This window comes from Pungitius pungitius, chromosome 18 (assembly GCF_949316345.1).
Source record: "Pungitius pungitius chromosome 18, fPunPun2.1, whole genome shotgun sequence".
In the NCBI taxonomy this organism is placed as follows: Eukaryota; Metazoa; Chordata; class Actinopteri; order Perciformes; family Gasterosteidae; genus Pungitius; species Pungitius pungitius.
The window spans coordinates 15224365-15239386 of record NC_084917.1 but is presented as its reverse complement, the minus strand read 5'-3'; the positions used below and the strand labels follow the sequence as shown (position 1 = coordinate 15239386).

At 45.4% G+C, this 15022-nt stretch overlaps 1 protein-coding gene across 1 annotated transcript in view; it reads left to right on the top strand.

Annotated features, from left to right (window-relative positions):
• The first annotated feature begins 1747 nt into the window (after nucleotides 1-1747).
• slc27a6 (solute carrier family 27 member 6) overlaps nucleotides 1748-15022 on the top strand; it is a 41151-nt gene continuing 27876 nt past the window's right edge. The window contains exons 1-3 of the mRNA XM_037484009.2: nucleotides 1748-2354; nucleotides 6894-7103; nucleotides 8717-8875. Coding sequence (XP_037339906.2) covers nucleotides 1868-2354; nucleotides 6894-7103; nucleotides 8717-8875 — 856 coding nt within the window. The 5' untranslated portion in view covers nucleotides 1748-1867. The remainder of the gene's footprint in view (nucleotides 2355-6893; nucleotides 7104-8716; nucleotides 8876-15022) is intronic.

The window sequence follows — 15022 nt, the reverse complement described above, 5'->3', positions numbered from 1 at the left end:
GTGGAGGAGGGTTGTAGATCGTTGTTAAACCTCATCATTTTCTCCTTGAAATGAGCAAGACATGAAGGACATTGTTTGCACTATAGGATATTTTTGAAATGCCTCAAACCTGAATGTAGGAACCATTGTGTTGTCTTTGTCGACCAGGCCCTAAAAACGAAGTAGAGCCTTTGGAATGTAAATGTTGACTTCAGATCATGAAGCCCTGTGAAAAATGGGGGGAAGAGGGGGGGGACTCTGGACAAGACCCAGAGCTGGTAATCAACCTTGGACGTCGACCATCATCTTCTACACCTCAGGCACCACAAGATTATCTGGACATTGCAGCACAAACATGTGACTATTGGTTGACCCAGAAGACGAGACAGAGAGAGAGAGCACGCTCTGTTGTCTAAGTAATATTGACTAAGATACTATCAAGATTCAATCGCTTTACAGAAATACACAGCAGAAGAAAAATACAATCAAATCAAATGAAAACAACTCCGGTATGACAGAAATATATATAGGATGTGTTCATTTTGGATTTTCTATAATACAAAATTGTAATAGAGTTATATAATATAATATTTTAGACTATATTTGACAGATTACATGATGTATCATTTCACAGGTTTTGGGTTGAAAAACGAGTATTTCTGGCTCTTTTTGTTATAATTATGACTGCATGAATATGGAGCTATTCACTGTCTGCTCAGAGAACAACGCTCAGCTAAAGTCACTTAGTGCTTCAGTTTATCTGTTGAAACAAGCCACAGGATCATCTTCTGCCTGTAAACTCACACTCAGTTCAGTTATTTCATTTAAATTGGTTTGTGCCCCAAACGCCAGAAAAAAGCTTCATAGTAAACTTTCAAAGGGAAACCTTTCCTTTTCGCTCTGACAGAAGTTCCAACTTCTTGTGAAGAGGCGTGTCAGGGTCCCAGTAGACTCCCCCCCCACCAGTGGTGGACTCTGTGTGGTAGAACTGGAGCACTCAGGCGCCCACCCACTCACCCAACTGAAACTATCACGTGATTTCACGTCCAGATAAACAAGTTGCTACAAAAAGTCACGCAGGAAGTGTGGCTTCAGTGTGCCTTCAGAATAAAAAATACTATATATATATATATATATATATATATATATATATATATATATATATAATATTCGGCATTTCTGTCACAAGATGATGTGATAGAAACCTGGAATTATAGTCTACATGAACAAAATAGACTAGATTGGTCTACATTATGTTCAACAATGTGTATAAATCAATGTGTAAAGTAAGCACCTATTTGTTGCTTACCTTGTTGTAGTATGTCATTAGCTAAAGAAGTTATTTTACGTTTTGTATGGAAAGAAGGGTCAATATTTTCTTTGTTATGATCAGTAAGTTTGAATGCTGCATATCTGCTGGTACCCACTCCCCCGTTAGTCCTGCAGCACAGCATATTAGAGGCTACCAGACATCCATCCATTTTCCACATTGACTAGTTTGCACCTTCTAGCTTTTCATTCAGACCTTAGTTTTGTTCCCCCATCTTTAGACTCTTGAATCATTCATTGTTTAGGTTTTATGTTTATACTTCTCTCTGTTGATGTTATTATACTTATTGTTGTAATTGATTCGTGATCTGCAATTTTTGTCCAGAAATCGTGACACTCATTACGCCCCTTAAACTGTCCTCTTTTATTTTGAAGGCAGTGTTTCTCCTCTTCCGGTTCTGCGTTGTGTCGCTTGACCTCTGTGGGCAGGTCGCTGTTACATCAGGCTGACAGGCCGTGTTTATTACCTGGAGTGAAACAAGCAACAGAGTAAAAAGCGAGCGGCGCGTGTCCCCGGCTGTCTCCACCCTGTCCCCACCGTGTCCCCCGTTTCACAGCCATGACTCTGTCTCTGGGATGGCTGTCGGCTCTGCTCGCGGGGGTGTTCTCCGCTCACATCCTTCAGACACTCTGCTTCCCGTACTTTTGGAGGGACCTGCTCTTCCTGCTGAAGGTGCTCAGGTACGGCGTGAGGCTCGAGCTGTCCAAGCTGACCTCCAGCCCGCGCACGGTGCTGGACCGGTTCGTGCAGCAGGCGCAGCGGATCCCCGACAAGCCGTTCGTCATCTACGAAGGACACGTGCACACGTACCGGGACGTGGAGCTGCGCAGCAACAGGCTCGCCAACGTTTTCCAGGAGAGCGTGAAGTTGAGGAAAGGAGACTGCGTCGGCTTGCTCATGAACAACGAGCCCGACTTCCTGTGCGCGTGGTTCGGGTTGGCGAAGGTCGGCTGCTCGGTGGCGTTCCTCAACACCAACATCAGGTCCAAGTCTCTGCTGCACTGCTTCAACTGCTGCGGAGCCAAGACTCTGGTCGTGGGTTCAGGTACAGCTCTGCCCTCCTCCTTGCGTCTACGTGGGGCTCACTGCGTGTCTCCTAGGTGATCCATCGGAGCAACCACTCGTTTAACTGGTTGTACACTTAACGTAAAGAAACTTCCCCCCCAACTGATTATTCAGAAGCTCAGTGGCGGCTGGTGGAAAATGTTCAAAGCAAGGGCGTAACCGTGGTTTAGACATTGGGATGGTTCCAAATGAATACCCTTCCCCATCATTTTTTTAAAGCGGGTATTGGGCTGGTGTGTGCAGGTGTGGTGTAGCAGTGATCCAGCGTGCTCTGGTTGGGCATTTAATAAACTGTTCTTCAGTACTTTCGTACTGAAGTTCATGGCTGAAGTTTCCTTTGTTAAAGTCCCCAAGGACAATAACTAAGGAGTCCGGGTTGATCCGCTCCACACGCCGTATCTGGTTGAGTGTCCGCTGTGCCTCCTGCACGTTGCCCAGCGGCGGCATGTAGATACCGACAAGGATGAATGAAGTGAACTCACGGGGGAGTAGAAGGGTTTACAGTTAATGATGAACGATTCCACCTCAGGTGAACAGTGTTGTAGGATCACTGTTACGTCATTGCACCAGCTGCTGTTGGAGTAGAAGCAGATTCCTCCACCCTTCAGCTGAGCAGCTGGAGTCCGGTATTGATCCACAGAGCCAGGTCTCTCCGTGAAGCACAACACTGAGGATGTAGAAGAGCCTCTTCCTCTCCTCACCAGCAGCTGAAGTTGGTCCAGTTTGTTGCTTAGTGATGCACGTTGGAGAGAAAGATGCCAGACAGCGGTGTGCCAGAATCAACGAGCCAAGAGACCGATCCATGGCATAAAAGAAGAACACATATTTGAGATATATCTGCTGTATATTTATGGGGAGCCATTTGTAAAATGTCGCACGTTCTAAAATCCTGTGCAGTTTTGGTACATTTAGCATTAGCAAATGAAAAAAAAGCAGGACAATATTCATATGTCACTTTTTCAAACATTTAGAGATAAATTCATGTAAATACATGCAATAATTTTCCCAAAGATAATGTTAGGCAGTAACACAAAGTGGTTAAATAATATAAATATTTCATTTAAATGTTAAATTTAAATGTTGGACCATCGGGAATGGCCGCAGATGGTCCGATCAACGGGTGTGGGAAACGGCCGCGGTGCGCGGACGCAGATGGTCACGCACTCCTCGTCTACAGGACCATCCGCGATTGTGCCCCCCGCCCTGTCGGATGGACCATCAGTGATGGTTTCACTGGTCTGGCCCCCCGTCGATTGGACCATCCACAGATATTTAACATTTACATTTAGATTTAATATTTGCATTTAACATTTATATATATATACCATTTAATCATTCATTTACATTTGGATGAAACATTTATATTATTTAACAACTTTGTTACTGTCAATTATTATCCTTTTCCAAACATTATCCTTGTTATTGCATGTATTTACATGAATTTCTCTCTTAATGTTTGAAAAAATGACATGAATATTGTCATGCCTTTTTTTTCATATGATCATGCTAAATGTACCAAAACTGCACAGAACGTGCATCATTTTTTAAAAGGGCGCCCCATATATATTGGGGGGGGGACACGACCCCACCAATGGATGTGTGGTTACGCCTATGGTTCAAAGGCTTTACAATCAATGTCATGCAAAACTCTAAAGATATTAAAACGCAATATTCAACATTTATTGCAACAACTAAAGTGATATCTTGGGACGTTTATTTTGGCAGCTATTTTCGATTTAATCTGTCTTTTAGATGAAAATGCATGTTAGTTTTAGACACATTTAGTTATTTTAATCCTTAGTTTTAGTCGACAAAAACTTTTAGTCTAGTTATAGTCACATCTAATAACTCATTTTCATTCCTTCTCAGGCCCTGGGACCCCCTGTGTTGTGTCTACAGCTGCATAATAGTCTAGCTTGCAGTACTTCGGTTGTCCATGAGATATCCCTCATAGGATAGGTCTATAGCAGGGGGGGGGGGGCAAACTCGTGGGCCACAATAGGTTCCAAAATTTGACAGAGGGGCTAAGAACAAGTGGATGAAGTGTTTGTGTGAGCTAAAATAAATGACATGTGAAAAATCATTACATAAAAGGATTTGGCTTTTAAAAAGTAGCAACGCATTTATTTGCAAGGATATTTAACAAATTTGCAATGGTGTGACGCTCCGCCGACTTCATGAGAACCAGGAAGCTAAAAGCAACACTCATTGTCTTTGTCTGTTTACTCTTGATACTTTTGACATGGCCAACAGAAAGGTCATGGTCCTTTATTGTTTCCACTGTGAAATTGCTCGTCCCAACAAAAGCGACCGTAACGTCCTACAATCGGTGCAATACATTATTTTTTTTGGACTGGATCATGAACTAACCATTCTCAACTGGACCCCCACTTTTTATTGAACAGTCTTTTCTTTCTCTTTCTCTCCTCTTTATTTTTGGGTTTCATGACTTCATGATTCTTTTCCTCCACCCGCTGTGTGCCTCCACATCCTTCACCTGCATGAAGCAGCTCTATCAAAAGCCTCCACCTGTCACGTGTGCTCGCACGTTCTTTGTTGCTTGGTAATGAACGTACACTGGCCGAGGCGGTTTAACACCGTCTTCTCAAGATGTGGCGTGTGAACTGGTTGAAGTGCGCGTGTCTCGATTACAGATTTACCGATTGTAAAGCCCTCTGAGGCAAATTTGTAATTTTGCGATTTTGGGCTATACAAAATAAAATGAATTGACTTGGGTCCGTGGATGATGTCATCATGACACTTTAATAACTGCCGTACGAGGGCCGTACTTTGCCCGTGTCTGTTAAGTACATGCAAGGGAGAAAAAGTATTGTGACTTTGTCACCACCAACATTTTTGTCTCGTTAACAAGTTAGAATAGATGTAGTCTATTTTTATTTTTTAACCCTCCTGTTACCTTTAAATTTACTAACATATTTTACCATTGGGGTTAATTTTCCTACTGAAATACCTGTTAAGTGACTATGGAGAAATATGCAGATCAAAATACAATGTCACTGATTGACATACCATTTAAAAGAGAATCTTTATAGCATATTATACACATAATTTTCTATATTTCCAGTGTCAGCATCCTAAAAGCTGGCTGTTGCTTCGCCTTTTGACTTGTACATTCCTGCCAAAAAGAGCCTGCAGGTCGGTCACATCCAAGTCTTTCCAACTCTCCCCGTACACATCTGCCCCCCTAATCTGTTACCCCAAGTCGGTCCGTTTCGATTGATGTTGTTATGAAGAGCTCAAATGCTGATTTTATGTCATGGACCTGGCTGACAGCGTATCTGTTGGAACCTGGAAGCATTCTGATGACGTTAGAAGCACTAAGTCCACCTGTTGTTCATGTGGGGAGACAGACCATAATAACTTTACATTTTTGGAAGGCAGAGTGTTTGCTGGTGGTTGAGAAACAACAGGAGGGTCAACAATGAGGGTCTTATTCTCATCAGAGGAGGATGGCTCATAATCAGGGTCCTTCTCAACATCATCTTCTGTCTCAGACACATTCTCCTCTACGTCACATGATCAAAGAGCTGTGACAAAACCTCATTGACAGAAAATCTTTCTTTAGAAGTAATTTTCAATTGAGAGAGAGAGAGAGAGAGCAAAATTAAACACCGAAGCACCAAGATAAATGCTTTAGAATGCTGCTGTTCAGGTGGTCAGTCTCACAGTAGCCCCTCGTGCAGCAGTCCCAGCAAATGTCCGACCGGGTCACTAGTTGTTATTCTCACTCGCCGCGAAGTCAAACAGCTGAACTCAGAGCACTTTCAAACTTTCACCCCGCTTTCAAACGATTTAATGTATAATATTTGCTGGTTGTGATGGCATGATAATATTAAATCTGAATCTTATTTTGCTTCCACTCATGTCTTTGAGGAAAAAATCCCATTTCCACAGTTAATAGGAATCAGCACACTGGAGCCATGTGACAGGATGACAGAGGATTGAACGACCAAACAAGCATGATGTTGCTCAGGGGCGCTGTGCTCAGCCCTCCGAGTGAAACAGGAGAAGGATTCATGGAACAGAGCCACACCCAGCATCAGGCCTTATTTCATTATGACTGTTGTCACTCTTATAAAGTATCTCACTTTTTCACAACACAACTCCCACAACAATTTTTGACAACACTTTTCTATATTTTTCACATTGAGGAATCTGGAGAAAAAAAAAGAATTATGAGGTTATGTTTCAGAATGATTAAGCAAACAGTAAGAATGTGTGTTATTGAGTAAAATCCCAGTGTGGAGCTCATGATTTAGGGGCTGTTAAAGCAAATCAGACTCCAGAGCACATATGTCAAACTCGCGGGCCAAATTCACCCCCCCGGGCCGTCCAGTCCAGCCCGCCGCTGGAATCTGGGCAGCCCGACTTTGCTATTGGGAGAATTACACAACGGTCCCTGTGAGTCTGCTTTTTTTCCCCCCAAGAGCTAAATTAACAGTGACATCCTATTCGAATCGTCCTTGTCATGTACGGCTTTGCTGTTTCCATCTCCCAGATTTAGTGGAAGGTCTGCACGGCATCCTCGACGTCCTGCTGGAGAGCAACATTCAGGTGTGGGTCATGGGGGGTCAGGGCGAGCACCCGCGGGTGCACACTCTGTTGGATAAGTTGGATGCTGTCTCCGACCAGCCCGTACCAGCGGCGTTGCGTGCCACCACCTCCCTCAAAGCCCCCACCCTCTACATCTTCACCTCTGGAACAACTGGTGAGTGTGTTGTTTCTCTTGCTCGGATACCAAAGGAGTGACCTTTGGTATCCAAGTGCTCTCGTTCCAGCTGGCACCACCCATGCTGATAATATACTACTAATAGTGGTCCTGGTGGTACATTTTGTGTACAGTTCTCTTGTGATATCCTCTACAAATGAGCTTATTGTGAGATATTTGGTGGGAGATAAAAGATATATTTGTTGGTTACCATAAAAAAAACCATAGTGATGGTTGTAAACAGTGCTTTTTATGTTTTTTTAAGCTTATGCTCATCAGGAATCAGGAAACATTTATTCCCAAAATATGTCAGACATATAAGGAATTTGACTTGGCGGTTGGTGCATAACAGCAGAACATTGCAAGAGGAATACAATAAAATATATTTCTATATAAGCAATATGTAAAACATAAACTCATGTATATTATTGTCAAGATATTAACAGGTTTTATAGAGGTATCCACATGTCATTTAAAGACTGTACATGTTGTGTTAAAAAACGTAAGTATTATTTAGGATATTCTTCAGTGACATTTGAAGCCATAGATGCTCCCATGAGATTTAGGACTTCAGTAAACAGTGTTGATCTTTACTCTTGAATACGATTTGCTATCTATCATTCATTTGTGATCGGATAAACAAACTGGGGACAGAACGGTTTTAGCAAATATGTGTGATTACAGCCTGTACCCCAGCTCCCAAGAAAACATCAAATCATTAATCATGATGGACACAAATCACCATCATGAATGAGTCATCATATTGCGCTCAATTTCGAAGAAGTAACTAACTAAATATTAACATTTTCCAGAATGCAATATAAATTTACTTCAGGCACAGTGATTTGAACAGGGAATGAATAATAATAATACATGAATAATCTAAACATTTCTGTAAACTAAACATACATCAAGTGTTTAAGAAAACCCATGTTGTACAGTTCAAAGAGCTGCAGGTATGGGTGTGTGTGTCTATTTGAGAGTGCATCTATGGTTTGTGTTGTACAGAGGAATCTTTCCTATATGTCACACATTTATTAGCCATATTTTTGCAATGGACAAAGTTGAACATGCAAGAAAATGAGATACATACATATTGAATGTTAACAGGTGCTGAATACTTAATATAGACAAGGCAAACGTATTCGTATAGCACATTTCAAAAGTCAATTCAAAGTGATTTACATAAAACCGTTAAAACATCAGACAAAGGGAAATTTAAATAGGTACACACCGACATAAAAACAATAAACTAGACAAAAAGTTGCAGTCATTGAAATAAAGGGTAAAGAGCGTCCACTTCACCCTTGACTCTGGTTTAATCAAAGGCAGCAAACAGAAGTCTTCAGTCTTGTTTGCATGACCTGAAGGGCATTGATTGATCACGGCTGAACTTATCGCGACCCTTAACAAGAAAGTATTTGTGTTTTGGATATGAAAACTCTTTTCTCGGTAATGAATGGACTCCTTTTCATCTAAACGGGACTTAATTGGCTGTGAGATCAGACTGCAGAAAGACAGTCAAAACTCCCTCTTCATGCTATCGCTAAATCTTGAAATGTTTATTGAGCTATATCATGAAAGGCATTATTCTGTCTTGTCTTATCCACAAGGGCTCCCTAAGGCTGCAGTGATCACTCACCTGCAGAGCTTGAAGGCAGCAGCAGGGTTTTGGGCGTTTGGAGCTACTGAAGATGACGTGATGTACATCCCTCTACCGCTCTACCACAGCGCAGCCTCCTTGATCGGTATAGGAGGAACAATAGAGCTGGGTAGGCTTCCCAATATTTCTACACAACTAATGAATTGTTTTGTGTTTGGCAGATGAAATCAAACTGTTAAGTAGATCAGGGGTCTTTGTTTGTCAAGACATCGGGAGCCCTAGTTCTTGAGCTGCTGTAGTTACACGTTGGCACATTGACACCATTTTGCAGAATTAGCAGTTCCTGTATGCTGCGATATACAGAGACAGTTGATACTGACGAAAACTAAAGTATGCAGAGTGGGGAATAAAATGGATGTTTCTCTTTGATTCAATTTGGCTTTAAGTCCCCCATGAACTCCTCTGCACACAAGAGAAGAGCCCCCCAATTAAAAGATACAAAAACCAGAGCGCTTACATTTCTAAGTATGGGTAGTTTCACCACTGTGCAAAGAGGCACAGCACCCATGGGTGCATTGCTCCTAAAATAAGCATGGTCATGGGCATAAACAGTGATGGGCACATTATTCAGAGCGTCAAATTGAATGAGAGATGGAACTTCCGTTGGTTTGATAATAAAAGTGGAAACCATCACCTTATAGGGTTTAGGTTGACCTTGCACCATGCGCTGCTGATTGTTGGCGCTTATGACTGGCCTGCTCATAACTTACATTTTCACAGCTTCTCTTTAGGGTTAGGCTTTCTTTATTTCTATCAAGTTTCAGTTTGTCTCCCTGCAGTATCTCAATATTCACAGTAGTGGTATTATTGTGGCCGTGCAGCCATCAAGGTTTAAGGTTTTTGACTTGAAACTATACATTTCACATAATAAATGATTAATCGCATGAATCTCTGCGAATACAGTGTTCAAAGTTCAAAAGTAGTGTATTGCGCACCTTTATTGGCGCAAACACTTTAAACACATCAGTGGACTTTTACAGCAGTATTCCGTTCACGCAGTAGCATTTAGAATATATATTTTAAAACCTTAACTTAAACTTAATCAAATGCTGAGTTCAATACCTTTCTCCATTCTTTTGTCTCTGTTTTTTCTGGTTTGGTTCACGTTGGCATGACGAGCAGTCTTCGGCCCGCCCCCAAATGCTCTCATTGGTTTAGACACCTGATGACACCCCTCCTAAGCCAACACTGATGAACACTGTTTTGTAAGGCCTGTATACGTGCATGTGCAGACATAATCCTGCTTTGCAACAATTAGCGTTGGAATTTGAGGACGGTACCAGAGGGCCATAACAAGGTTCTGTTGGTCTTTGTTATATAACTCTGACAGGACTCCAGTGTCCACTAACCACATTGTGACTGCAGTGACCCCTCTGAGGACCCACTGTTCCACAATTAGTGGCTTAATTAGAGGCTTTAGAACAGTAAGTGGACACTGAGACTATTATGGAGAATACTATTGTTTTGGTCGTGGTTGCTGTGTCTTCCCTGTACACTGTGGACCTTCGTATTTGGGTTGAGATGACATTGCAGCATTGTAGAAACTGCTTGTTTTGGCAGCCGATTTAGAGCTTAAAGGTAATGTTGCTGTTATATTATGCTTTTAGAAAAGCAACCAATTTGAATTGGCTCTCTGTGGCTTCTGCATTTGATCCAATTGCCACAAAAGGTGACAGGTCAACGTCCTGTACTGTTCGAGATAGACATCGGGACAGTTGTGCTAACAAACCTTGAGGCCGGTGTCCTGACGGATGTAGATGTGGAAATGTATGTGGACACATGGGACTGGCATCGTCCCCGCAGGGGGGCACCTGCCGGGACTCACAAGTCAGCCTCTCAAATGCTACAATCAGCTAGAGACCTTGCAGCTACTGAAACTTTAGTAACGGACATTTCAGTTTGATCTCTAACAACCCCTTGTGACCATTTGCCCTCTCAGCATATACATACATACACTCACTCACCTCCCACTTTATTAGGTACGTCTTTTCAATTGCTTGTTAACAGAAATCACATGGCAGCAACTGAATGCATTTATGCGTGAAGACAACTCACTGAAGTTGAAAGCGAGCATCAGAATGGAGAAGAAAGGGCATTCAAGTGACTTTAACGTGGATGGTCTGAGTACGTCACAAACTGCTGATCTACCGGGATTCTCACTCACAACCATCTCTGGGTCTACAGAGAATGGTCCAAAAAGAGAGAACATCCAGTGAGCAGCAGTTGTTGATGTGAGAGATCAGAGGAGAACGAGCAGACTGGGTGGAGATGATAGAAAGGCAACAGGAACTCATATAAGCACTCGTTACAACCAAGGAATGCAGAACGCCATCTCTGAACACACAACACGTTGAAGAAGATGAGAAGACCACAGAGGGGGAAGCTCCTGTCAGCCAACAGGAAACGGACTACGATTCACACAGGCTCACCCAAACTGGACAAGAGAAGCATGAAGAAATGTTGCTGACCATGTCCATCCCTTCATGACCACCATGTACCATCTTCTGATAATGCACCATGTCACAAAGCTGACATCATCTGGTCCCTTGAACATGACGATGAGTTCACTGTCCTACAAAGGCCTCCAGTCTCCACATCTCTACCCAATAGAGCAGGACATGGCCGGACAGCGTTCCTGAGATTAGGGTGACTTTACTACCATCTTGGCAACGTTTTTTTGTCAAAAGGGCCTCTTGACAAATCCAGTAACCTTTTCTGCTGTTACTGGAGACTTGTGTGGTGTCTGACGTGAACGCACGCGTCATTCTGTAGTCAGTCAGCAGTCCCAGCTGCAGTCAGAGCAGAGGGGAGACCGCGTACAGAATGAAAATGAATCGCACATGCGCAAAGCGGCCGCTGATCCTACAGCTTTTTTCACGCCTGAGTTTGCGGGTATGAATAAGTAAAGACATTGATTAGATCAAATCCTTTGTCTCCAATGTTTAAATGATATGATTTTGAAAATCCAACATGAATGGACCATGTCTACGATGTCGAAAAGTAAATACAAAGTGTGTCAACATATTGCAGTGTCATTGAACCTTGAACTTTCCAGCAGACCGAGAGAGATCTCATCAAGGTCTCGCTTATCACAAATGCTGAAAATCAAGTCAACTGATGGTTTTACAGGGTGCGTATCATAATTACAGTACAAGTGAATAGGCATGATTGGCTGTCACTACCATTCAGATACTTCAGGAAATCAAACTGCACCTGCCTGGTGGTAGAAGTTGTTTCCCTCTGTTCTGTTAGTGATCAACCATGTGAGTACGTGACAAAATAATGATAAGGGTTAGCGTTTTGCTTCTTACTCATATCTATGAGGCTGATGACTGCTGCTGATGACCATTTAATCAGCTGATAACATTATCGGTTCACAGGATTAGTGAAAAAGGAGTTCACTAGATAGATGTCTCCTTTAGAACATTTGTTGATCTATGTAACTGGTGTAGTTTTAATCTTTTTTGAGAAAAAGGGGAACAGAAGTAAATGATAAATCCCCCCAAAAGTCCCAAGCTTAAAAAGCTCATGGTTAGCAAGTATGGAGATAATTCAACGTAGTATCCAAGGGTGAGATCTAGGTCACGTTCTCTTTCTGACTTCCAGAATCCTTAAGCCTCTGAATAGCGTCCTTTTTATAGCTTTCAAGCGCCGGATTATGGAATTGGCAGAGATCACAAGCCCAACTCAAGCCTTTATCAGAGGCCCAATTAGAGCCTTCATCCCAGGCCCAACTCAGGCTTTCATCACAGGCCCAACTCAAACCATCATCAGAGGCCCAACTCAAGCCACTGCTGTGCCACAAAGGCCACAAAGGCCACATAGTTGCCACAGAGGCCACAGCCCCCCCCCCCTCCCTGCGGACCCCCACGCACGGAACCCCCCCCCCCCACTTCCCCCCCTCGAACACCCCGAACCCCACAACCCCGCCGACCCGCGCCCACCCCCCCCTCCACAAACAGACACACACACACACACGGAACACGCCGAAACCCCCTCCCCGCGGACCCCCCCCACAGGAGCCCAAGGAACACCCCCCCGCAGACTCCCCCAACAAACACACACACACACGGCACACGCCGAAACCCCCTCCGCGCGGACCTCCCCACAAACACACGCACACACACAAGGAACACGCCGAAACCCCCTCCCCGCGGACCCCCCCCACAAACACACGCACACACACACGGAACACGCCGAACCCCCCCCCCCCCCTCGCGGAGGCCCAACTCCAGCCTTCATCAGAGGCCCATCTCGAGCCTTCATCACAGGCCCAACTCGAGCCTGCATCAAAGGCCCAACTCGAGCCTTCATCACAGGGCCCAACTCGGGCCTTCATCAAAGGCCCAACTCGAGCCTTCATCAGAGGCCCAACTCGAGCCTTCATCAGAGGCCCAACTCGAGCCTGCATCAAAGGCCCAACTCGAGCCTTCATCCCAGGCCGAACTCGAGCCTTCATCACAGGCCCAACTCAAGCCCTCATCAGAGGCCCAATTAGAGCCTTCATCCCAGGCCCAAATCAGGCCTTCATCACAGGCCCAACACCAGCCTTCATCAGAGGCCCAACTCGAGCCTTCATCCCAGGCCCAATTAGAGCCTTCATCACAGGCCCAACTCAAGCCCTCATCAAAGGCCCAATTAGAGCTTTCATCCCAGGCCCAACTAGAGCCTTCATCCCAGGCCCAAATCAGGCCTTCATCACAGGCCCAACACCAGCCTTCATCAGAGGCCCAACTCGAGCCTTCATCCCAGGCCCAATTAGAGCCTTCATCACAGGCCCAACTCAAGCCCTCATCAGAGGCCCAATTAGAGCCTTCATCCCAGGCCCAATTAGAGCCTTCATCCCAGGCCCAAATCAGGCCTTCATCACAGGCCCAACACCAGCCTTCATCAGAGGCCCAACTCGAGCCTTCATCCCAGGCCCAATTAGAGCCTTCATCACAGGCCCAACTCAAGCCCTCATCAGAGGCCCAATTAGAGCCTTCATCCCAGGCCCAATTAGAGCCTTCATCCCAGGCCCAAATCAGGCCTTCATCACAGGCCCAACACCAGCCTTCATCAGAGGCCCAACTCGAGCCTTCATCCCAGGCCCAATTAGAGCCTTCATCACAAGCCCAACTCAAGCCTTCATCAGAGGCCCAACTTGAGCCTTCATCACAGGCCCAAATAGAGCCTGGATCAAAGGCCCAACTCAAGCCTTCATCAGAGGCCTAATTAGGGCCTTCATCACAGGCCCAACTCGAGCCTTCATCAGAGGCCGAACTCAAGCCTTCATCAGAGGCCTAATTAGGGCCTTCATCACAGGCCCAACTCGAGCCTTCATCACAGGCCCAATTAGAGCCTTCATCAGAGGCCCAACTTGAGCCTTGATCACAGGCCCAAATAGAGCCTTCATCACAGGCCCAAATCAGGCCTTCATCACAGGCCCAACACCAGCCTTCATCAGAGGCCCAACTCGAGCCTTCATCCCAGGCCCAATTAGAGCCTTCATCACAGGCCCAAATGGAGCCTTCATCAAAGGCCCAACTCAAGCCTTCATCAAAGGCCCAACTCAAGCCTTCATCAAAGGCCCAACTCAAGCCTTTATCAAAGGCCCAACTCAAGCCTTTATCGGAGGCCCAACTCAAGCCTTCATCAGAGGCCCAATTAGAGCCTTCATCACAGGCCCAACTCAGGCTTTCATCACAGGCCCAACTCAAACCATCATCAGAGGCCCAACTCAAGCCACTGCTGTGCCACAAAGGCCACTGCTTTGCCACAAAAGCCACTGCTGTGCCACATAGGCCACATAGTTGCCACAGAGGCCACAGCCCCCCCCCCCTCCCTGCGGACCCCCACGCACGGAACCCCCCCCCCCCACTTCCCCCCCTCGAACACCCCGAACCCCACAACCCCGCCGACCCGCGCCCACCCCCCCCCTCCACAAACAGACACACACACACACACGGAACACGCCGAAACCCCCTCCCCGCGGACCCCCCCCACAGGAGCCCAAGGAACACCCCCCCGCAGACTCCCCCAACAAACACACACACACACGGCACACGCCGAAACCCCCTCCGCGCGGACCTCCCCACAAACACACGCACACACACAAGGAACACGCCAAAACCCCCTCCCCGCGGACCCCCCCCACAAACACACGCACACACACACGGAACACGCCGAACCCCCCCCCCCCCCCTCGCGGAGGCCCAACTCCAGCCTTCATCAGAGGCCCATCTCGAGCCTTCATCACAGGCCCAACTCGAGCCTG